The 25778-nt window shown below is 41.0% G+C and overlaps 1 protein-coding gene across 9 annotated transcripts in view; it reads right to left on the bottom strand.

The window, feature by feature from the left end:
* Positions 1-25778, bottom strand: part of GK5 (glycerol kinase 5) — a 201344-nt gene that overhangs the window by 146155 nt on the left and 29411 nt on the right. For 8 of the 9 annotated variants that reach the window (XM_059688290.1, XM_059688285.1, XM_059688289.1 and 5 more), the window contains exons 2-3: positions 20574-20667; positions 15653-15728 (exon numbers count right to left, since the gene is read on the bottom strand). In XM_059688290.1, coding sequence (XP_059544273.1) covers positions 15653-15728; positions 20574-20667 — 170 coding nt within the window. The remainder of the gene's footprint in view (positions 1-15652; positions 15729-20573; positions 20668-25778) is intronic. The other variant, XM_059688288.1, reaches the window with a different exon arrangement.

Raw genomic sequence — 25778 nt, 5'->3', positions numbered from 1 at the left:
GGACAACAAAAGGGGAAAAGTGAGGGAGAGGGTTTTAGCATAGAGGTAAAATTGAGGTAGGGAAAATTGTTGCTAAAGGAACGATGAAAATAGAATGGAGAACACTAATCCCAAAATAAAATAAAGAGAAAATAAAATGGCACTTTAAAAAATGGTAAAATGGTAGCAGAAATAATACTGGTTAAAAATAAGAATGTAGTAATTAAAAGGGTAAAATCAGGTGGTGGAAAAAGAAGAAAAAAAATTGGTTTCTTAGTTAAAAGGTGAAAAAAGAAAGAAAAAAAAATTGCAGTAGTGAAGGTCCTTCGGTTCTTCTACTTGTCAGTCTGGCTCGCCTTAGTCCTGCCAGGTATTCAGGAGAGTGTTGAATTTCCCTGCGATACCCTGTTCCTCTGTGTTGTAAACCACTGTCCTTATTTTAAAGCAGGCCGTATTTGTTTCTCAGACTGCCTTATTTTGTGTTTAGCAAAGAATCAGTTTGTGGCTCAGCCTCTGGGTGGCAGTGTTCTGGGGTTGGCCTCTGAGGCTATATGGCTTCTCTATCCACTGCCAGCTTCTGAGCCCTGGGCTAGGAGCAAACGCGCGAACCCCAGGAACTGATCCTACGCGCACTGCCGGGTTCTGAGCCCTGGGCTGGGAGCAAACGCGTGAACCCCAGGAACTGATCCTACGCGCACTGCCGGGTTCTGAGCCCTGGGCTGGGAGCAATCGCGCAAACCCCAGGAACTGATCCTACGCGCACTGCCGGCTTCTGAGCCCTGGGCTGGGAGCAAACACACGAACCCCAGGAACTGATCCTACCTGCACTGCCAGCTTCTGAGCCCTGGGCTGGGAGCAAACGCACGAACCCCAGGAACTGATCCTACGCACACTGCCGGCTTCTGTGCCCTGGGCTGAGAGCAAATGCGAAAATCCCAGGATCTGAGCCTACGTGTACTGCCGGCTTCAGAGCCCTGAGCTGGGAGCAATCACGCGAACACCGGGAATTTGTCTCGCGTATCACAGGCCCAGGGACCCCGATTCTCTGGGCAGGAGGCAGCACCAAGCACCAGTGACTTGACTGTGTTTCTTATCACCTGCACCTGAGATCCTGATTTCCTGTGCATTCATACTAAGAGCCAGTGACTCCAATTCCTGGTGCAAGGGCACACAGGGAACCTGATTCTCAAGGCAAGGTCGTGCGAAGCAACAGAGACTCTGATACTGGATTCTTGCGGAAATGTGACTCCTGGCGCACGCTAGGGGGCTCTGGTTTTCAACACGCTTCAGGGGGGGGGTCTCTGTTTCAGCACGGTGTGGGCAGGATCCCTGATTCTAAGGGAGCGTACGAGGCCACATTGAGCGCTGACAACACTGACTCTGAGCGAGCCTGGTTCCCACAAACCCACAACAACCACACATCTTAGTGTCAGAGCTCTTCAGTGACACTAGGGTGGTGGGAGGCTCCCACTGCACACGACCCAGGACCACGCAACTTGACATTTGAACCATCGGGAAATAATCAGAATGAAGAGACGAAACAACACCCAGAGGAAAGACAATGAGGAGTCGCCAAGAAAGGAAATTAATGAAGTTGAAGCATGCAACATGACAGAAAAGGAATTCAGAATAATGGTTGTACAATTCATTCACAGGATGGATGAGAAAATCAACAACCTATGCAAGACTCAGGAAGAAATGAAAAGTGATATAGCTACAATAAAAACACCATGGAAAGTTTCAACAGCAGACTAGAAGAAGCAGAGGACCGAATTAGTGAATTAGAAGATAAGGCAGAGAAACAAGCTCAATCTGAACAGCAACTGGAGAAAATAATTAAAAAGCCGGAGGAGAGCCTAAGGGAGCTTCAGGACAACATGAAACGAAGTAACATACGCATACTAGGGCTGCAAGAAGGACAAGAAGAGCAGCAAGGATTAGAAAATCTATTTAAAGAATTAATGTCAGAAAACTTCCCAGATAGGGGGAAGAAAAAAGTTACACGAGTACAGAGAGTCCCAGGCAAGATGAACCCCAAAAGACCCACACCAAGACACGTCATAATAATGATGGCAAATGTACAAGACAAAGGGAGAATCTTAAAGGCTGCAAGAGAGAAACAGAGAGTTACCTACAAAGGATCCCCCATCAGATTATCAAATGATTTCTCAACAGAAACATATCAGGCCAGAAAAGAATGGACAGAAATTTACAAAGTGATGCAAAGCAAAGGACTGAATCCAAGAATACTCTATCCAGCAAGGATATCATTCAAAACTGAAGGGGAACTGAGAAGCTTCACAGACAAAAAAAGGCTAAGGGAGTTTATCACCACCAAGCCAGCAATGCAAGGAATGCTAAAGGGACTGGTATAAAAAGAAGAACTAAAAAGCCCAGAAAGAAAACAGCCACACAAAAAAATAGAAATGGCTACAAACAAGAACCTTTCAATAATAACTTTAAACATAAATGGACGAAATGGTCCAATCAAAAGACATCGAGTGGCTGAATGGATAAAAAAACATGACCCATATATTTGCTGTCTACAAGAGACCCACCTCATTAGAAGGGACTCACACAGACTGAAAGTGAAGGGATGGAAAAATACCTTTCAGGCAAATGGAAATGAAAAAAAAGCTGGGGTAGCAATACTTATATCAGACAAAATAGACCTCAAAGTGAAGGCCATAACAAGAGATAAGGAAGGCCACTTCATAATACTAAAGGGATCAATACAACAAGAGGATATGACCCTGATAAACATATATGCACCCAATGCAGGAGCACCCACATACATAAGAAAACTCCTGGAAGATATCAGGGGAGAGATCAACAACAATACAATCGTAGTAGGGGACTTTAATACACCACTGACATCACTGGATAAATTCGCTAGACAAAAACTCAGCAAAGAAACAGCAATCCTAAATGACTCACTAGATCAGATGGACTTAATTGACATCTTCAGAGCACTTCACCCCAAAGCCACAACATATATGTTCTTCTCAAGTGCTCATGGGACATCTTCAAAAATAGACCACATATTGGGTCACAAACAAAGTCTCCCCAAATTCAAGAAGATTGAAATCATACCAAGTATCTTCTCAGACCACAAGGCCATAATATTAGAAATAAACTACAATAAAAACAACTCAAAATACTCAAACACTTGGAAGCTGAATAGCATGTTATTAAATATTGATTGGGTTAACAATGAGATCAAAGAAGAAATCAAAAACATCCTGGAAACTAATGACAATGAAAACACAACAATCCAAAACCTTTGGGACGCAATGAAAGCAGTCCTGAGAGGGAAGTTTATAGCTCTACAGGCCTATCTCAACAAACAAGAAAAAATGGTAGTAAATCATCTAAATCTACAACTCAAAGAATTAGAAAGACAGCAACAAGAAAAGCCCAGAGTGAGCAGAAGGAAGGAGATAATAAAGATTAGAGCAGAAATAAATGACATAGAGACCAAAAAAACAATACAGAAAATCAATGAAACCAAGAGCTGGTACTTTGAAAGGATAAACAAGATTGACAAACCTCTAGCCAGGCTCACCAAGAAGCAAAGAGAAAGGACCCAAATAAACAAAATCAGAAATGATAGAGGCGAAATAACAGCAGACCCCACAGAAATACAAATGATTGTTAAAAAATACTATGGACAACTCTACTCCAACAAACTAGACAACCTGGAGGAAATGAACATATTCCTAGAAAAATACAACATTCCAAAACTCAATCAGGAAGAATCTAAAAATCTCAATAGGCCAATAACTATGGAAGAAATTGAAGCAGTCATCAAAAAGCTTCCAGCAAACAAAAGCCCTGGGCCAGATGGCTTCACAGGGGAGTTTTACCAAACATTCAAGGAAGAACTAAAACCTATCCTCCTCAGACTACTACAAAAAATCCAAGAGGAAGGAACACTTCCAAGCTCATTCTATGAAGCCAGCATCACCCTAATACCAAAACCAGGTAAAGACAACACAATGAAAAAGAATTACAGGCCAATATCCCTCATGAACATAGATGCCAAAATCCTCAACAAAATCTTAGCAAATCGGATCCAGCAGTACATCAGAAAGATCATACACCACGACCAAGTAGGATTTATCCCAGGGATGCAAGGATGGTACAATATCCGCAAATCAATACACGTGATATATCACATAAACAAATTAAAAGAAAAAAAACCACATAGTCATATCAATTGATGCAGAAAAGGCGTTTGACAAAATTCAACACCCATTTTTGATAAAAACTCTCAGGAAGGTGGGAATTGAAGGATCATACCTCAACATAATAAAAGCCATATATGACAAGCCCACAGCCAACATCATACTCAATGGACAAAAACTAACACCATTTGCCCTAAGAACAGGAACAAGACAGGTATGCCCACTCTCACCACTCCTGTTCGACAAAGTACTGGAAGTATTAGCCATTGCAATTAGACAAGAAGAAAAAATAAAAGGCATCCAAATTGGAAAAGAAGAAGTAAAACTGTCCTTATTTGCAGATGACATGATATTATACTTAAAAAACCCTAAAGACTCCATCAATGAACTATTAGACTTAATAAAAGAATTCGGCAATGTAGCAGGATACAAAATTAACACCAAGAAATCTATGGCATTTGTATACACCAATAGTGAATGTGCAGAAAGAAAGACTAAAAAAGCAATCCCATTTACCTTCGCACCAAAAAAATTAAGATACCTAGGAATAAACTTAACTAAAGAGGCAAAAGACCTCTTCTCAGAAAACTACAGGACGTTGAAAAAAGAGATAGAGGAAGACATAAAGAGATGGAAGAACATACCATGTTCTTGGATTGGTAGAATCAACATCATTAAAATGTCCATACTGCCCAACGCAATCTATAAATTCAACGCACTTCCCATTAAAATACCAGTGGCATATTTCACAGACCTAGAACGTACCCTCCAAAAATTCATCTGGAATAAAAAACGACCCCGAATAGCTGCAGCGATCCTGAGAAAGAACAAAGTAGGTGGGATCTCAATACCAGATATCAAGCTGTATTACAAAGCCACTGTTCTGAAAACTGCCTGGTACTGGCAAAAGAACAGACATATCAATCAATGGAATAGAATAGAGAGCCCAGAAATCAGCCCCAACCAATACGCTCAATTAACACTAGAAAGACTGAAACTTAGTATATACCTATATTGCCCAAAAGCAGTCAAAATGACTGCATTGTGAAAGAATAATATCGGAGCACTCTTCACTTATGTTCCTTAGCTTTTTTAATAACTCATTTCTATTCGACATTTCTTTCATGAATTTAGGGCGCAAAAGAAATAAAATAAACAACTTATTAGAACAAGTATCACTGCATAAAGATTCGAATAACAAGTACTAGTTTAGCTTATTGAGCAACTGCAACTTATCAAGTATCGACAATTTATCATGTACTTGTATGTTATCATGTGATGGTAATCGAAAAAAAATGAAAACTGTTATTTCAATACAGAGCCGAACTGGTCATATAAGAAATTTACTCAATTCAATAATAAGAGTCATTTGATTATTTAAAATTTCCCAAGCAGTCAAAATGACTGCTTTTGGGCAATATAGGTATAACACATATATATATACCGGAAATGAAGGAGGGGGGAGGTAACTACAATTATTAATAAATGCATTTATATGTTGTACAAAAAGTCACAAAATTCTAAGACATTGTGTCCTTATATACATAATTGTTTTTCTAATTGAAATTAAAAAGCAGTCAAAATGACTTCCTTGAGCAATCTAGTGTTAATATTTGACAAAGGAGGCAAGAACATACAATGGAGTCAAGATAGTCTCTTCAATAAATGGTGTTGGGAAAATTGGTCAGATACATGCAAGAAAATGAAACTAGACCAACAACTTACACCATACACAAAAATAAACTCAAAATGGATAAAGGACTTAAATATACGACGGGAAACTATACAAATACTAGAAGAATCCAAAGGCAACAAAATCTCAGACATATGCCGAAGCAATTTCTTCGCCGAAGCAATTTCTTCACCGATACAGCTCCTAGGGCATTGGAAACTAAAGAGAAAATAAACAAATGGGACTACATCAAAATAAAAAGCTTCTGCACAGCAAAAGAAACCATCACCAAAACAATAAGAAAACCCACTGTATGGGAAAACATATTTGCCAATGTCATATCAGATAAGGACCTAATCTCCAAAATTTATAGGGAACTCATACAACTTAACAAAAGATAAACAATCCAATCAAAAAATGGGCAAAGTATCTAAATAGACACCTTTCAAAAGAGGACATTCAGAAAGCCAAGAGACATATGAAAACATGCTCAAAGTCACTAATCATCGGAGAAATGCAAATCAAAACAACAATGAGGTACCATCTCACACCTGTCAGACTGGCTATCATCAACGAATCAACAAACGACAAATGCTGGAGAGGATGTGGAGAAAAAGGAACACTTGTGCACTGCTGGTGGGAATGCAGACTGGTGCAGCCACTATGGAAGACAGTATGGAGTTTCCTCAAAAAACTAAAAATGGAACTCCCATTTGACCCTGTGATCCCACTTCTAGGAATATATCCCAAGAAACCAGAAACACCAGTCAGAAAGGATATATGCACCCCTATGTTCATAGCAGCACAATTCACCATAGCTAAGATCTGGAAACAGCCTAAGTGCCCATCTGTAGATGAATGGGTTAGAAAACTGTGGTACATCTACACAATGGAATACTATGCTGCTGTAAAAAAGAAGGAACTCTTACCATTTGCAACAGCATGGATGGAACTGGAGAGCATTATGCTAAGTGAAATAAGCCAGTCAATGAAGGAAAAATACCACATGATCTCACTCATTTCTGGATAATAAAGACCATTATAAACTTATGAACAAAATAGATACAGAGGCAGAGCTGCCTCGAACAGACTGTCAAACTACAGCAGGAAGGCCAGGGAGGGTGGGAGGGCAGGAGGGGGGTGGGATCAACCAAAGGACTTATATGCATGCATATAAGCATAACCAATGGACATAAGACACTGGGGGGTAGGGGAGGCCAGGGGATTGTCAAGGGCGGGGGGGGAAAAAGGAGACATATGTAATACTCTTTGTAATACTTTAAGCAATAAAATTTAAAAAAAGAAAAAAAAGAAAAGAAAACAGACCAAGTTCAGTAAAAAAAAAAAAAAAAGAAAGAAAGAAAAAGAAATCACTGATAGTCTACATTCCCACCACTAGTGAATGAGGGTTACATTTTTCCAAAAACTCTCTAACACTTATTTCTGCTTGTTTTGTTGATAATAGCCACTCTAACAGGTGTAAGGTGGTATCTCATTGTAGTTTTGATTTGCATTTCCCTAATTGCCAGTGAGGTTGAACATCTTTTCATATATCTATTGGCTATTTGTATGTCTTCGTGGGGGAGATGTATCTTCAGGTTCTCTGCCCACTTTTTTATTGGGTTGTTTGTTTGGTGTTGAGTTTTACGAGTTCTTTATATATTTTGGATATTAAACCTTTGTTGGAGCTACTATTTGCAAATATCTCCCATGGTTGGCTGTCTCTTTTTGTTGTTGTTGTCAGTTTCTTTTGCTCTGCAGAAGCTTTTTAATTCAATATAGTCCCATTCATTTATTTTTGCCTTTACCTCCCTTGCCTTTGGGATTAAGTCCATAAAATGTTCTCTAATTCCTCAAAATATTAAGAATAGAGCTACCATATGACCCAGCAACCCCACTCCTGGGTATTTACCTGAAAAACTCAAAATCATGTATTCACAAAGATATATGCACCCCTATGTTCATTGCAGCATTATTCACGGTAGCCAAGACATGGAAACAACCAAAGTGTCCCATGATAGAGGACTGGATAAAGAAGATGTACTATTCAGCCATAAGAAAGGATGAAATAGCGCTATTTGCAACAACATGGATGGACCTTGACAACATTATGTGAAATGAAATAAGTCAGACAGAAAAAAGCTAAGAACCATATGATTTCACTCATGTCGGATATAAAACTGAAACTTATGAACACAAACAGCAGAGTGGTGGCTGCCAGAAGGAAGGGGGTGGGGGAAGACGGGGGTCCTAATATGCGGAGACAGAAGATTTGGCTTTGGGTGGTGAGCACATGGTGCAATATGCAGATCTTATAACATAGAAATCGACACATGAAACCTATATGTTCATGTTGGCCAATGTCACCACAATCAACTTAATAAATAAAACTTTTAAAAAAGAAATAATTGCTAAATCCATGGTCATAAAGACTTTCCTCTATGTTTTCTTCTAAGAGTTTAATAGTTTTATCTTTTATGGTTAGTCTTTGATCCATTATTTGAAATAATTTTTATATATGGTATAAAGTAAGAGTCCAATTTCATTTCTTTGCATGTGGATATTCTGTTTTCTCAGCATCATCTGTTCTTTCCCCATGGCCTGGTCTTGGCAACCGTACCAAAAATCAATTGCTAGAATATGACAGCAATGAATGAGTGAAACATTGTGATAATCTCACACACACTGATTTTTCCTTTTGTTAGTTTAACATATAAAAATGCACCTTGCTGTAATAACTTGTGAGGCTAAATACAGAGAGGTGCTCTTTACAGGAAAGACAGTAATTAAGGGTGCTGAAAGTGGTTATAAGAAGTCACGGATTCTAAGTAGTATAATTTTAAATTATACTATTTATGTGTAATTTAATACCTTAATGTATCATTTTAGTTTTTAATAGGTCAATCCATCCAACGTTCCTGAGTCATGACCAGTTCTTTAAGTCAGCCAGTGCTCCAGAACCTGCCTTCCCACCCCAACCATTCTGATTTTTCCCTGTTGAGAGCTGGAGCTTTTAGTTTGTGACCTTTCCAAACTATTTTTGTGAAGTGTATATTCCTTGTTGTGTGGTCAATGAAGTGTCTGAAACTTCTGTTCTGTTATCTCTGTGATCAGCTAGTGACCTGAGAACTATTTTCTTAAATGTCTGGCTCCAAATGTGTCCATAAAGGTAATGGGCCTTTAAATCGTCCAACAGATGCTGCCTAAGGAAGTCGCTGCAGCTGAGAGAGCTGAGAGTGCCATAGTTGGAGCAGGCATCAGAACCAGTCTTGTAGGGCACTGCCAATCCATCCAACTATATCAGCGGACATTTCTATAGGACAAGGTCCCCATGTCTGCCCTGGCACTAGCCACTTGCTCCAGGGATCTGGGCTGCTTTCCCCACACCCGCAATAGGGCTGAGGAATGGAGGACACGCCCTCTCATACCTAAGAACAGCTGCCTCTACTTTCATCCAGCACTCCCCCAGTTGTTAAAAGAGTCAATCAGGTTCCAGAGTTCTGAGATAGTTTATTCCAATCTCTCTTTCCAACTTCACACTTCACTATTTTGCAAGATGCCCCTTGTTAACAACCTTTTCAACTTCTAACCTGGGATCTTCTCTCTCCACTTTTAGTACCAGAACCATTGAGAGGGGTTGGAGAAAAGTCATACATCCTTGTAAATTGGTACCATATTTCACACTTATGGAATACAACCTTGTCTATGCTCTCAACATCACTTAAAATGATAAAAGTTCGTTTCTTGTCCTACATTACTTTCTTCTCCGTTCCCCACAAATGGCATCTCCAAATTTTCATTTCTCAAGCCCTAGAAATATCAAGGAAATCAGAACACTGAAATTACCTTCCTCAACACCCCACTCCTCCATCAGTTATACCTGCAGCCATCATGCATTTTCCCTGGTTCAGAGGGAAATCTTTCCTCTCAAGCTGAAGGCTGGTGTCTCCACCTGTGCTCTCTCTCTATGCCTTCCTGTCTCTTCCATCACTTCATTAAATCAAATATTCCTTCAACTTTCTTCTCTAAACATACCTAACCTCATCTTTGAAGCAGAATCAAAAACATCTCTCCTGACCCCAGACGTCCCCACCTAGCTGAGCCCCTCAATGTTTCCTCATCTCCCCGCCCCCGCCCCCCACCACCACCACCGTACCTCAACCAGGTACAATCCAGTAAGGTCACCAGAGCTCTCAGGTTTACAGGACCCTTTCAGTGTGATGTGGCCTTTCTGCAATAGTGCTCCACCATCCCTCCCCTAAGCTTCTGTGACAGCACTGTGCTGTGTCTCCTTATACCTCTAAGTGCCTTACTGGTTTCCTTTGCAGACTTTTCTTCTTTTGACTGCCAGTTAAAAGCTGGTGTTTGCTGAGGGTTGCATCCCTGATCTCCTTCTCTTTTTAACAAGCTGCTCTCCCTGAAAAATCACGAATGCAGTCATCACAGAAGCACTCACCAATCTGTACCTGCAGGGCAGCCTCTCACTTCAGTTCTATTCCCTCACAAATAGCTGCCCTCATCGTGTCTCCTGAGACTGCCCCACATCATCTCAAATGCAGCATGTCTGCCCTAAACCTGCTACTGCTTTCTCTAGTGTGCCACACCTGAGTTCATGGTTCCCTTTGGCTGCTTCGGCCAAAAACTAGGGGCGAAAGGTTCTTAATATCCCTGGAGCTTATATTCTGATGGGGATAAGAAACAAATGAGTAAATAAACATATTATTTCATATAAGATTATGCTAAAGGAACAGAGTAACTGGGGATGTGATATCTTTTCAGATATGACATCAGATACCAGCCTTCAAAGAGATTTCCCTGTTGTAGTCTCATTCTCCCCAAATCCACTGTCCACCGTGCTTCAAGAATATTTTTTCTAAAATGTCAATTTGGTCATATTACTCTCCTGCTTAGCATCTTTTTATAATTTCCCACTGCTTATAAGAGGCAAACTTCTTACTACAACCTGGAAACCTCCAGTTTCACCTCAATCACTCACAGATTTGAGTGCCTACTATGTGCCAGGTACTGTCCTAGGTGTGAAGTACCCAGTGAGAACAGGGCAGACAAAATTCCCAATACTCATGGAACTTCTTACTTGTCAGAGAGATGTAATAAATATATATGCAAAGAAGCAAACAAAAATTTTACATAGTACGTAATATGAAAACAATAAAATAACAAAGTGATGGGAAAGTAAAATGGTCATGGAAGGTCTCTTAGAAGAAGTGATCTTGGAGGTAGGGTCTGAATGATGAGAAAGACTAAGTCTCAGGTAAGAGAGATCCAGGCAGAGGGAACAACAGGTGCAAAGCCACTCCTCCCAAATGTAGCAGCCAGGGTGGAGTGGTCCAGAAACAGAGAGCAAGCCCATGTGGCTGGAGCCTAGGACAAGAGGAGGGTGGTCTGAAGTGGAGTCAGAGTAGGAAAGGAGGCCAATGCTGGGGCGTGGCACCATCCCTATTTCAACCCTAATTTCCAAAGTACTTTTGATGCTTCAGACATAACAGTCTCTTATTCCTCATACCCTTGCCAATAATTTGCTCTTCCCACTTAGGACACTCCTATTTTTCCTTCAAGACTTGGTTCCAGCCCTGGCCGGTGCTCAGTGGTTAGAGCAACAGCCCATGGACTGAAGGGTCACAGGCTCTATTTACAGTCAAGGACAGGTTTAATCTCTGGCATGTGCAGGAGGCAACCAATCTATGTGTCTCTCTCACATCAATGTCTCTCTCTCTCTCTTTCTCCCTCCCTCCCTCCTTTCTACTCTCTCTCTAAAAAAAAATAAAGAAAAAAATCAATGGAAAAAAATATCCTCAGGTGAGGCTTAACAAAGAAACAAAAACAAAAAACAAGTGCCTCTGGGAAACCTTCCCTAACTCCCTCTTCTCCACTGTTCAGTCTCCCCCTCCAGCTCTTTCATTGCCAGGTATAATGCAGTCTACAGAGCAGACATCTATCAGCCTGTACCTCAACTATCTATGTAATGTACACATCTGTATCTACCACTAGACTGTGAGCCTCCTGAGGGCACAGTCTTTTCACTTTCAGATTCTCACCACTTGATCCAGATACCAAAGAGGTATTTGATAAATGAAAAAATGTTCTCTACCAATAATAACTATCAGATTGTGTTTGATAGATATTAAATCTATTGATATATGATTCTTTGGATCCATTCTACAATAGCAGCTATTTATACACTTGAATCTTATTATTAATCACTGATTTGGCAAAAATTTATATAGCAATATGTGCCAGGAGCTGGGACACAGCTGTGAACAGAGAGACATCTCATCTTTGCCCCTGTGAATATATTTTCTACCAGGGAAGTCAAACAAGTAATTATACAATGGCCTACTTAAAACAGGAATAAGTCCTTTAAAGGAGAAACACTGGTGCCATGTGTATATTTAACAGGAAGATAGATCCTGCCTACTCAGGGGTCAGGAAAAGCTTCTTTGAGAAGTGAAAATGGTACTGCGCTCTGAAGGATGAGTCAGAAAAAACAAGGAGGGTGAACACTCCCAACAAAATGCATTATATGTTCCAAGTTTCCAAGGCAGCATGAAGCATCATATGTTTACAGCTAGTGAAGCAGGGAGAAGATACAAGATGAAAGTAGCATATTAATTCATAACACAGTAGAAGACTATGTGGAATCCTGAGCTCAAGTAGTAGCATATATTCTGATATTCATTGAGTAGTAATTTAGGTTTATTTTATTTCTGCCAATAGTAAATGGAGAAATCAAGGAGAAACATGAATGGCAATATTATAAATGAATTGCCTTAAACCTCTTAACACATTATAGCATTCTGTGGCTCTTAATGTATTGTGTGTCATAAGTAATTAGTAAGAGCCATTAACATAAGTACTACAAAATTTATGGACTTGTATTATGAAACTATAACTGCCTTGAGGGCTGGCATTCTTATTCATCTTTACATTCAGTTCAACAACCAGCACAGTGCCATCCTCCCTCTCAGTGCCTGGTGCTGAGTGAACCCTGGCTCCTGGGACTCTCAGCTTATGTTACTAATTGGTATACACCCTGATCTGAGGTTAGTTGGCAGAAGTCTCCCTGAGAGGCAGAGGACTGAAGAAACAAAACAGCTTAAGAATTTTTTTTAGAACACAAGAAATTTAAAGCAACCAAAATGGAGGAGATATTATTTAGAGTAATTTTAGAATACAGGTAAGTGGGGGTAGTGGAAAGAGGACATGATTAAATGTATTGAAAAAAATTTAACCTAAAGAATTTGAAAAAAAAACCCACAAAAACAAAAAACTCAAGAACTGAAGAAAAGTGAATAAATAACAAGTTTCCTGGCATCAGAAGGTGGTAGGATGGAAAGGGCACAAAGAGAAAAACAAAAAGAAAGCTCAAAGTTTAGACTTCTTGACAGCATCTATAAGGAAAATACTGTTTCTGTGGCCACACACACAGAACACACTGTGGACACAGGAGAAGACAGTGAGTTTGGAAGAAAAGGTGCTGGCTGGGACTGGGATGAACAATATATTAGATTCAGTCTGCCTCTTTTTCTCTCAAAAAATGAGCAGAAGTGTCATGTCAGGGAGCCTGTAGAACCTGCCAGCATTACAGGCACAATGGCTCCCCGGGGCCCAGGGAGCAGAAAAGGTTCCATTATCTATAATAATAATAACTTAATATGCTAATTAGACCAGACAGCCAGACATCCTTCCAGACGACCTTCCGGACAAAGCCACAGCTGGGAGGGCCAAGGCAAGGGTTGCAAGGGTTGAGCCCTTTGCACGAATTTCATGCATCAGGCATCTAGTTTCAAGATAAAAGAAGCACAAGGCCTTCTGTGCCCATTTTTGTTTGTGTTTTTTTTTTAATATTCAGTATTTCAGTTCGTACAAGCAAAGTTTCCAAAACTCTTGAAAGACTACAAACATCTCAAAGCAGGACAGCCAAGAAGAAACTCACAATTAATTGTTTTAGGAAGAAATCTTACCCTTCTACAACAGCCACACCAGTAAGAAAAGTGAACTATCTTGGAATCTGGCTCTTCAATTTCTCCCAAAACTGAGATGATCCTACTGCCACAGGAAAACTTGGCTTCCTAATACTTTAAGCTTCATGTCATGAATGACCCAATAATCAGGTTCTGAGAAAAGCAATCTCTATGGCTAATGACCTAATTTTCAAATCCAACCACTCATTATACTTCCAAACAGTTTTTTTCCCTACGAACACTATCCTGCCTCTATTTCCATATCATCCACTTTCCAAAGTGACTCATTGTCCAAATCCAGTCTTCTTCTCTTCTATCCATTATGTATAATCCCACCAGAGAACTCACCTACTTCTCTAGACTTCACCTACGTCAACAATTCTCAAGTAGGAATGATTCTGTCCCCCACCCAGGGGACATTTGGCAGTATCTGGAGACATTTTTGGTTGTAGAAACTGCGGGAGGAGACTATTGGTATCTCGTAAATAGAGGCAGGGATGCTGCTAAACATCCTTCAATGCACAGGACAGTTCTACAACAAGGAATGATCAGGCCTAAAATGTCAACAGTGCCACTATTTACTAGTAGAAATTCTGATCTACACAGTATACCGATGACTTTACTTCATTATTACTCATCTGAAAAATATATTACCTATTTAAGACTTGATATGCCCAAGTCATTGGGTAGGGAGTTGGGGAGTGGGGGGAAAATTTCAGGGGGACTACAGATATAGGGATCAACCTGAGAAGCATTATGCTGTGAAAGAGCACCTATCTGGAGGAGATGAGACATGCATCAGTCTAAACCAGGGCAAAGTTCTAACCACCTCTGGGATATCTCTACATGCACATGTTCCCAAGCCAAACACTGTATCATGTTCCCTTCTACCCACCTTCATCACCAACTCATTCTTTGTCTTATATTCTCTACAAGCTCTATCATATCCTTCCAAACATCAAGCCAGAAATCCTGTTAAATCTGAACTTCTTCTTGCCTAATACTGACTTCAAGGCCAAGTCCTTATGAATTCACCCTCATTATATTTCTTAGACTTCCCCCATTCCCCATACCCACCAGCAATCTCCTTCACTGCCCCAAGCTCAAGATGCCCTTTGCAGCCTAGTGCTTTGTAACAAAGAAGCATTTACAGTGTTTCTGTTATTATTTTCAAATAAGAAACACATGTTGAAGGCAAATAGGAGTAGTGGAAAGAGCATGTGTTTTGGGGTAAAAAGACAATTTGGAATCTTGTTTCTACTTACTAAGTGAGCTTGAACAAGTTACTTATTTCTCTAAGCCTCAATTTCTTTCTCTATAAAATTACCAAAATAACAGGTTTCTTTGCAAGGATAATGGAACCTGAATACTATCACAGGTATTCACTATATGGTAGCTATTAGGATATTATAACCGTGTTTAATCTATATATACTTCTTATGCTGTATGTACTTAAATATGAAATTTGAAGTACAATGAAAATATAAACCATAGTCATAATCATGTGTTTCTGAAGTCTGTCAGGTTCCCCTGAATCTTTTTGGGTATAAACTAATTTTTAAGGTCTTCAATCAAGGCTTATTTGAAAAACTAACTCACACCAAAGTAAAGAAATGGATAATTTTAATAACAGAAACAGTCTTTTTATTGTTATTCTTTTATATAAGTCAAGCCCAGGTGACATGCAGGAATATATTTTAATAAGGCAGAGAGTAGGCTTACTTTCATCCCTCTTAACAAAACAAAACTGTTCTTAATTCACAAACTTGAAACTCCCAAAACAGGTATTCACTGTGATATGAACCCAGCAACAGAAGGCTTATCACACTTACTTGTTCCACGTAATAAAAGTTGCTCTCTGTGTTGAAATGCCAAGCCCAACAATTTGATTCATCTCTATTCCTGCAGCTGAAAATAAAGATGGATAAATCACATGTTTAAAAGTCAATGAAATTTTTCTTAATAAATTGTAGTGTGGAAAAGAAATTATTGAGTATAATCTTTAAGAAAAACATATAGGTTTAGCATTGTTTTTCTTTTTTTATTGTTTCAATATTATTTTGTACTGGTTACAGGTGTACAGCATAGTAGTTAGGCAATCATATACTTTACAAAGTGTTCCTCTGATATTTCCAGTACCTACCTGGCATTTAAATTTAAAAAAAAATTTTTTTTAGAGAGAGAGGAAGGGAGAGAAACATCAATCTGTGAGAGAAACATTGATTGGCTGCCTCCCGTATGCACCCCAACTAGGGATTGAACCTGCAACCAAGGTATGTGCCCTGACCAGAAATTGAACCCTGAACCTTTCAGTGTACGGGACAACACTCCAACCAACTGAGCCACCTGGCCAGGGCCCTACCTGGCATTCTAATAACACATTTGGCATTAATAAAGAGAGCATTACTAAGATGATTCTTTTAAGGGAAAATGGCCATATTCCAATAATAACAAAATGACCTCCATCTTTAAATGTTCGAAAAAAACAAACACTATTAAAAGTCAGATTATATTTCTTCTTGATAATACTAAAATATTGGATCTCAATTTAAGCAATGATCAATCATAATAGAAGTTGGTAGATGGCAATAAAGGAAAATCCCTAGTGAAACTCAAATCTTATTTTCCACATGAACAGATGCTAGGATATAAACAAAAACATAGTGGGGTTTTTTGGTCCAAATTTCTTAAAATATAGCAAGTTTTTTGTGAAGTTCTTTTAAAAAAGCATTTATCCCATTGAGCAAATTAAAGACAACTTCAATTTGAGCAGAGGAAGACAAAACATCCCCTACGCCTCCCAAAAATTCTTAACCTGAACTGTGAGGAAGTAATCAGGCAACCCCGAAATGCAGGACAATCTACTAAACTGGTCTGTAATTTTGGAAACTTGTCAATGTCACAAAGAACATGCTCTAGATTAAATGAGACTAAATAGATTGACTGCTAAATGCAATGCCTCATTTTAGGTTAGATTCTGGATTGAAAACAAAAGTTGTTAATGACTGAGGTAATAGCGGAATACTGGAATCTAATAAGCATTAGAAAATAATACTGTTATGGACTCTGAGAAGGAAGATGCTGGGAGCCGGTCCATCCTTGCTGTTTCAAGGGACCTGGCATATATGGCATACTGTTCTTAATATGTTTGCTCACCTTCTTGGCACTATGTGTTTTAACCAAGGTCACCTCTCTGAGAAAGGTTGTTTCCCCAGGTAGGGATTTTCCCCTGAAGTTAGGGAGGGAATAAAACCCTTAACTAAGTGCCAGGCGGGTAATTAATCACTTTAACTATGAACAATCATGCTTAAGCTACATAATCTTTACTCCCTGGAATGGAGATAAGAAACGCCCTAACCTTTGGAATAGAGATTGATAGGATTGGAATCAACTGGTATAAATACAGATGTAACAAGACAACAGCTCTACAGAACCTAGACAGAACCTAGACACAGAACCTAGACACAGAACCTACACAGAACCTAGAGACAGAAGAACTTCGCTGGAGAGAACATGGCAAAAGATCCTGGACAGAAACTGGCCACAGATCCTAGAGACAGAACCTGGCTACAGAACCTGGACAGAACATGGCAAGAGAACCTGACTAGAACCTGGTGACCGAACCTGGCTGGAGAACCTGGACAGAACCTAGCGAGGGAACATGGCTACAGAACCTGGCTGGAAAACCTGGAGAACCTGGCTGGAGAACCTAGCAAGAGAACATGGACACAGAACCTGGCTGGAGATCCTAACCAGAACTTCGCTGGAGATCCAGACCAGAACTTGGCTAGAGATCCTAGCTAGGCTGCTGATCAACTGAACACTGTCTCCGTGTCATTCCTTCTTCGCCGACTCCGTCCACACCTTTGGGGACCCCTGGACCTGTTGGGGTTGGACCCCAGCAGGAAGACACCCAATAAGAAGGGCTCCTGATGGCTAACTGGACTCAAATTTTAAAAAACAGAACCTAGCAGCCATTTCTACACAGGGCCCTCTCATGCAAACTGCGCTTTAGGGAGAAGCTTGCACTAAGCTGCCTGCCTGCACTGTGTTCCTGCCAGCTGACCAGGCTCCTTATCAAGGAGTTCCTGGAATCCTACTTTAACCAAAACTAAGGCTTTCCCCATCCAATTGGAGTTGCACAGCTATATCCCCATCAACATCTTCACTGACCAATTGACGAATCAGAGCAGTTCCACTCTGACCAATCAGGATAGTGCCTTTTGGGCCAATCAAACTGTGAGGATTTGGGGTTCTTATTTGCATTTGCATAAAGACAGACCAATCAGGGACCAGGGGCAGAGACATCTGTCTATATGTCAGCTCCCCTCTAGCTCTGGGAGCCCACTTTCTTCCCTTTCCACCAAGGACTAAGAGCTGTTTCCATTGTTGAGCTGACATACTGAAGATGTCTCACTAGAGCAGAGCAGAACAGTGCAGAAGAAAGCAGACTAGCTCAGAGCAGAGCTGTCTAGCCAAAAAGGAGCATGGTACCAGGGCCACCTGGCCCACGGCTGCCTCACTCCTGTGCTGTTTTCACAGCCCTGCTGTATCACAATTGAGCTGTTTTGCACTAAATAAAGTTTCCTTCCTCACAGTACCCCAAAATGGGGATTCCTGTTGGTGTTAAATTGGTGTGAATGTCCATCAGTTGTCACCATATTAATGTTAAGTTTCCTGGCTGTGGTGATATAGGAGAATACTACTTTTCTTTGGAAATAATGCTGAAATATTTAGGGATATTGTTATTATATCACAACCAACCCTCGAATGAATCAGCCAAAAAGTTTGTAGAGGATGATACAGTAAACACTGCAAAACATGTCTGAATCTCTATAGGTATTCAGTGTACTATTCGTGCAAAATTTTATAGGTTCTGAAATATTTCAAACCAAATAGGTGAAAAGTAATTCAGCCAGAAAAATAAAGTAAAAGACCTTTCAGGATTTACATTTACAAGACATGTTTCATATGTTCTTTAAAAGAGTGACACTGAAAACATTCTTAAAGAGCTAAGATTTCAGACCATGGCAGCAGCCAGGAAAGCACTTTGAATGGAGAGGCCACACAGAAAAATCAAAAACATCCTAATATAGCCCTAACCGGTTTGGCTCAGTGGATAGAGCATCAGCCTGCAGACTGAAAGGTCCCAGGTTCGATTCCAGTCAAGTATATGTACCTTGGTTGCGGGCACATCCCCAGTAGGGGGTGTGCAGGAGGCAGCTGGTCGATGTTTCTCTCCCATCGATGTTTCTAACTCTCTATCCCTCCCCCTTCCTCTCTGTAAAAATAAATAAAATATAATTTTTAAAAAAATCCTAATATATAAAAAGCCAGGGGCAATCACAACCGAAACAACTGACAGATGATCGAACAGCAGGCTGCATGGGGTGACCAGGCCGACAGGGGAGTTAGTGAGGGATGACCAAAGACTGAACAGCAGGCTGCATGGGGCAACCAGGCCGGCAGGGGGATTAGTGAGGGATGACCAAACGACTGAACAGCAGGCTGCGTGGGACAGCCAGGCTGGCAGAGGGGGACAGTTGGGGGCAACCAGGCTGGCGGGGGCGGGGGGGCAGTAAGAGGCAACCAGGCTGGTAGGGGGGAAGGGCAGTTGGGGCCAGCCAGGCTGGCAGGGGGGCAGTAAGGGGCAATCAGGCCAGTGGGCAGAGGCAATTATGGGTGATCAGGCTGGCAAGGGGGTGGCAGTTAGGGGCTACCAGGCTGGCAGGCAGAGGCGGTTAGAGGTGATCAGGCTGGCGGGGGCAGGGGGAGCAGTTAGGGGCGATCAGGTAGGCAGGCAGGCAGGTGAGCAGTTAAGAGCTAGCGGTCCCGGACTGTGAGAGGGATGTCCCAGATTGGAGAGGGTGCAGGCTGGGCTGAGGGGACCCCCCCACTCTCATGTACAAATTTCATGCACCGGGCCTCTAGTATTTTATAATAAAGGTTACTCAGTGTAACTCCTGACAGCAGGAACTGTGTGTTATAATTTTGTTTATAACCCTCTGGCATTTTGTACACAATAGGAAAACAAACAGGCACCAGCTGCAACCTGGAATAAAGACAGAATATGAGCCTTTAAACTATGGCTGAGAAAACTCAAACCAGAGGGCAGAGTTGCTGTTTCCATTCCTTGAGAAAGCAGTTCACTATGAACTGCAATGTCTCCTAAAAAATACTGGGAAACTGCTGTGAAAGAAAAACAGAAAAATGAAGTTGAAATTGTCAAGAGAGCAATCTAAAATGGAGCCAGAAGGCTTCCAGGAAGCTAAGCTAGCTCACACTCACCACGTGAAATTGAACTTTTGAACTGGGCTAACCCAAATGGCTACATCCTGGCTCTACATCACTAAACTCGCTGTTAAAAAATAAACTTTTCACCTAGCAATAGACATACGCAATTAGTCATGTACAGCATAGTGTAAGTCTGCTTGCCAGCACCAGTCACAGTTCTTTCAAAGCAGCTCATGTAACTCTTTGGAAGCCACCTTGTTCTGTCTTCACAAACTCTTTCTCTTTCTTTCATGTTCGGAACATAGTTGGGGTTTCTAACCAAATGTATGTTTCCACCCCCAGAAGTAACACTTCTGTTTGCCTTGACATTTTTGGTCAAAACGGATTGACATTGTGACCCCAATAAAATGCTATATGTGTATAACCTAGGAAGCCCACAAAATTCTACAGGCTCTCGAGGAAAATTCTTATTACAAACAAAATATACTTTATTATTTTTATTTTCATAAATCCAATTACCTTTGACAGATTCCTTTATTACAGCAACAAATTGAAGCCAGAGAACATCAGGATCAATTTCAACCCAGCCAATTTGAGGACAAAGACTTACTACCTATGGAAAATACAAGATTTAGTATAAACAACATAAGATCAAGTCAGTAGTATCTGGGTCTTAAGGTTACTTGTTAAAATCACTAATATTTTTATTGATTATCTAATTTATTTTTAAAGTGGAAAAAAATATTTACTAGTGTACGAAATAAGAAAGGATGATACACCAAAATAACAGTTTTCTTCAGTTTATGAGTTTACAGAAGATGTTATCTTTATTTTCCAAGTTTATCTTTATTTTCTAAGATTTCTATAATAAAGCCGTGTTATTGCAATAAAAAAAGAGGCAGACACTTAAAAAACAAAAATTAACAGATAACATACCAAGTTCTGGTTCAGACTATGTTGGAGCAAACATACTCCACTCTGTCCCTCTCACTGAATGCAGATATAAAAGTTGGGCAGAATGTATGGAGAAGCTATATGGGGACTCAAGAAAGTATACTGGGGCAGGTGGAGAGGGTTTAGAAGATAGGAATTCAAGTACCACTGGACTGGTGGTAAGTTTCCTATTTTTCTTCTAGTATTCCCTGGCCTGGACTCAAGGCAGCCTGAAAACCAGAAGTGAGAACCAGGATGCAGTAAATACCCTAAGAGAAGCACTTTTCTTTTGGCTAACACTCAGAGGGAATGGGGGAAAGCCCCCATATTTCTTTTCTTTCCCCCACCCCTTGCCTCCACACTTTTGTACCCAGGCTAACCCGGTGGCTGCCTCAGCAACCACAAACACCTAAAGTACTGAGGGGATAAAGCTTTCTCTCCAATCAAAGGAGCTGTGGGTCCAAAAGGGTAATGTGAGCCCCCATGGCTTTTTTCTCTCTCTATGCTCCTGATGCCTACCCCCAGATATGGGAAATGCCTGGCAGAACTGTAATGGAAGCTCCAGCTTTCTAGGAAGATCTCAGAGAGAAAGGAGCTTGAGAAAGCTATTCCAGAAAGTTGTGTATAAATTCCTAGGCTCACCTCAAAGCTGCACATGTGTAAATGTAATCCTAAACAGCATAGCAAAGATGTTAAGATCAGAACTACGGGGCAGACCACTTGACCACCACTGGGTGGCACATACACAGGGCATAGCCAAACAGTACTTCCAAGTGTGAGAACAGAACATTGAAACCAAAGTCCACAGAAGGCTGGTCAGAATTTTTAGTCTGAGCCCAACTGCATTAATTGCCTGCTACAAGAAAAATACGAACATTCATCATAGGATTTACACAAGATCCAGGGTATTAAACCATGATATTCAAAAGGTCCAGGATACAATCCAAAATTACAAGGTATATAAAAGAAGAGAAAAATCTCAACTCAGGCAGGAAAAGATAATCAGTAGATACCAATGCCAAGATGACACAGAAGATATCTGAAAAGGGTTTTAAAGCAGCTCCAAGAGCATTATGCTAAGTGAAATAAGCCACTCAATGAAGGAAAAATACCACATGATCTCACTCATTTCTGGATAATAAAGACCATTATAAACTTATGAACAAAAATAGATACAGAGGCAGAGCTGCCTCGAACAGACTGTCAAACTACAGCAGGAAGGCTGGGGAGGGTGGGAGGGCAGGAGGGGGGTGGGTAAGAGATCAACCAAAGGACTTGTATGCATGCATATAAGCATAACCGATGGACATAAGACACTGGGGGGTAGGGGAGGCCAGGGGATTGTCAAGAGTGGGGGGGAAAAAAGGAGACATATGTAATACTCTTTGTAATACTTTAAGCAATAAAAAAATAAATAAATAAAATAAATAAATAAAAAATAAATAAAGCAGCTCCAAGAACAACAAATTCTTTTGAAACAAGTGGAAAGACAGAAAGTCTCAGCAAAAAAATAGAAGACATAAAAAAATTTTAGGAAGGGGAAGGAAGATGGCGACTGGCAGGAAGGTAGGGAGGGAGAGAGTGTGAGAGCGCGAGGGAGCGATAGAGGAGTGTGTGGACCTGTGTGGTGTGTGTGTGTATGAGTAGGGACAGTTAGATTCTGCAGGTCTTCCAAAGGGCTGCCAAACCGGGCAGTCTTAGACTGCAGAGCCCCGCTCCCAGTGTGGACACTCCGGGCAGCCAGTGCAGGCACAGAGACCAGGCCATCTTGAGAAACAGAGCTGCTTGAGACTTGGATCCTGGCCTCAGCACCACCCAGTCTGGTCTCAGACACAAACCAGGACCCTGCAGCCACCGGGGACAGAGACCTGCGACCACAGCTACAGACCCACATACACCAAGAATCCAGACATCCCGGCCGCAGATTTCTGTGAGTCACAGAGCCTATTTCCCTCCCTACAGGCTTACTGGCAGCGCCATAGTAACTGGTAGACCCGCCCCTTGCACAGGCCATAGCCCTGCTACAGGAATTTTAGCCTGGGAGTGCTCGGACACTGGGAATCTGTTCCCCGCAATGCAATCGGGCGAACAAACCCGAACCCCACACAGGACAGAAGTGCCACCTGACTTCGATTCTGGGCAAGCAGCACACGGAAGTCTGTTTTCCGCAGTGCAGGAGTGGGCCTCCTGCCGACACAGTGCTACTGTGCAACCCAGTCCCCCAAGCTGACCTGGATCCCGATTCTTTGGGCGGGAGGCAGCAATGAGCACAATGACTTGACTCTGTTTCTTATCACGTAGGCCTGGGATCCCTGACTCACGGTGCATTCACACTAAGAGACAGTGACTCCAATTCTTGGTTCATGCACACACAGGGACCCTGATTCTCAGCGCAAGGCCGCACGAAGCAACAGAGACTCTGATACTCGATTCTTGGTGCAGGCACAGGGGAACTCTAACTCCTGGCTTGTGCTAGGGGACTCTGATTTTCTGCACATGCCAGCGAGGTCTCTGTTTCAGCGTGGTTCAGGCAGGGTCCCTGATTCTAGGTGCATGCACGAGGCCACACTGAGTGCTCGTAACGCTGACCCTGGGCGAGCCCGGTTCGCACCAACCCACGGGTGCCACACATCTTGGTGTCAGAGCTCTTCAGTGATACTCGGGTGATGCAAAGCTCCCACTGCACACGGCCCAGGCCCATGCAACTCAACGTTTGAACCCTCTGCTGATAGTCTGAATGGGGAGACGACACAATCCCCAGAAGAAAGAAATAAGGAGTCACCAAGAAAGGAAATTAGTAAAACTGAAGCATGCAACATGACAGAAAATGAAATCAGAGTAATGGTCATACAATTCTTACACCAATGGATGACAAAATCAACAACCTATGCAAGAATCAGGAAGAAATCAAAAGTGATACAGCTACAATAAAAAACACCATGGAAGATTTCAACAGTTACTAGAAGAAGCAGAGGACCGAATTAGTGAGTTAGAAGATAAGGTAGAAAAACAATCTGAACAGCAACTGGAGAAAAAAATTAAAAAGCAGGAGGAGAGCCTAAGGGAGCTTTGGGACAACACAAAACGAAGTAACATACATATAATAGGGCTGCCAGTAGGACAAGAAGAGCAGCAAGGATTAGAAAATCTATTTGAAGAAATAATGACAGAAAACTTCCCGGATATGGGGAATAAAAAAGTTACACAAGTACAGAGAGTCCCAAGCAAGCTAAATCACAAAAGACTCACACCAAGACACATCATAATTACAATGGCAAATCTTAAAGACAAAGAGAGAATCTTAATGGCTGCAAGAGAGAGACAGAGAGTTATCTACAAAGGATCCCGCATCAGATTATCAAGTGATTTATCAACAGAAACACATCAAGCTAGAAGGGAATGGAAGGAGGTATACAAAGTGTTGCAAAGCAAAGGACTGAATCCAAGAATACTATATCCAGCAAGACTATCAATCAAAATTGGAGGGGAAATGAGGAGCTTCGCAGACAAAAAAAAGCTAAGGGAGTTTACCACTACCAAGCCGGCAATGCAAGAAATGCTGTAAAAAGACGAAATAAAAAGGTAAGAAGGAACACAGGCACAAAAATAAAAATGACTATAAACAAGTACCTTTCACTAATAACTTTAAACGTAAACAGACTAACTGCTCCAATCAAAAGACATCAAGTGGCTGAATGAATAAGAAAACATGACCCATATATATGCTGTCTACAAGAGACCCACCTCAGAACAAGGGACTCAGACTGAAAGTGAAGGGTTGGAAAAATATCGTTCAGGCAACTGGAAATGAAAAAAAAAGCTGGGGTAGCAATACTTATATCTGACAAAATAGACCTCAAAGTGAAGGCCATAACAAGAGGTAAGAAAGGCCACTTCATAATACTAAAGGGATTGATAAAACAAGAGGATATAGCCCTGATAAACATATAAGCACCCAATGCAGGAGCACCCAAATACATAAAAAAAAAACTCCTGGAGCCCTAGCTGGTTTTGCTCAGTGGATAGAGCATTGGCCTGCAAACTGAAAGGTCCCAGGTTTGATTAGAGTCAAGGGCACAGGCCCGGGTTGTGGGCTTGATCCCCAGTGGGGGACTTACAGGAGGCAGCCAATCCATGATTCTCTCTCATCATGGATATTTCTATCTCACTCTTCCTTCCTCTCTGAAATCAATAAAAATATATTTAAAAAAATTCCTGGAAGATATCAAGGGAGAGATCAACAACAATACAATCACAGTAGGGGACTTTAATACACTACTGACATCACTGGATAAATACTCTAGACAAAAAATCAGCAAAGAAACAGCAATCCTAAATGACCCACTAGATCAGATGGACTTAATTGACATCTTCAGAACATTTCACCCCAAAGCCACGGAATATACATTCTTCTCAAGTGCACATGGGACATTTTCAAAAATAGACCACATATTGGGTCACAAGCAAAGTGTCCCCAAATTCAAGAAGATTGAAATCATACCAAGTATCTTCTCAGACCACAATGGCATAATATTAGAAATAAACTACAATAAGAACAATCCAAAAAACTCAAACACTTGGAAGCTGAATAGCATGCTATTAAATAATGATTGGGTTACCAATGAGATCAAAGAAGAAATTAAAAACATTCTGGAAACTAATGACAATAAAAACACAACAATCCAAAATCTATGGGACACAATGAAAGCAGTCCTGAGAGGTAAGTTTAAAAAAAAAAAAAAAGAAAGAAAGAAAGAAAAAACGGTAATAAAACATCTAACTCTATAACTC

The sequence above is a fragment of the Myotis daubentonii genome, chromosome 3 (genome assembly GCF_963259705.1).
Source record: "Myotis daubentonii chromosome 3, mMyoDau2.1, whole genome shotgun sequence".
NCBI lineage: Eukaryota > Metazoa > Chordata > Mammalia > Chiroptera > Vespertilionidae > Myotis > Myotis daubentonii.
Note: the sequence above shows the minus strand (reverse complement) of the source record. Positions and strands in the feature narration are given on the sequence as shown.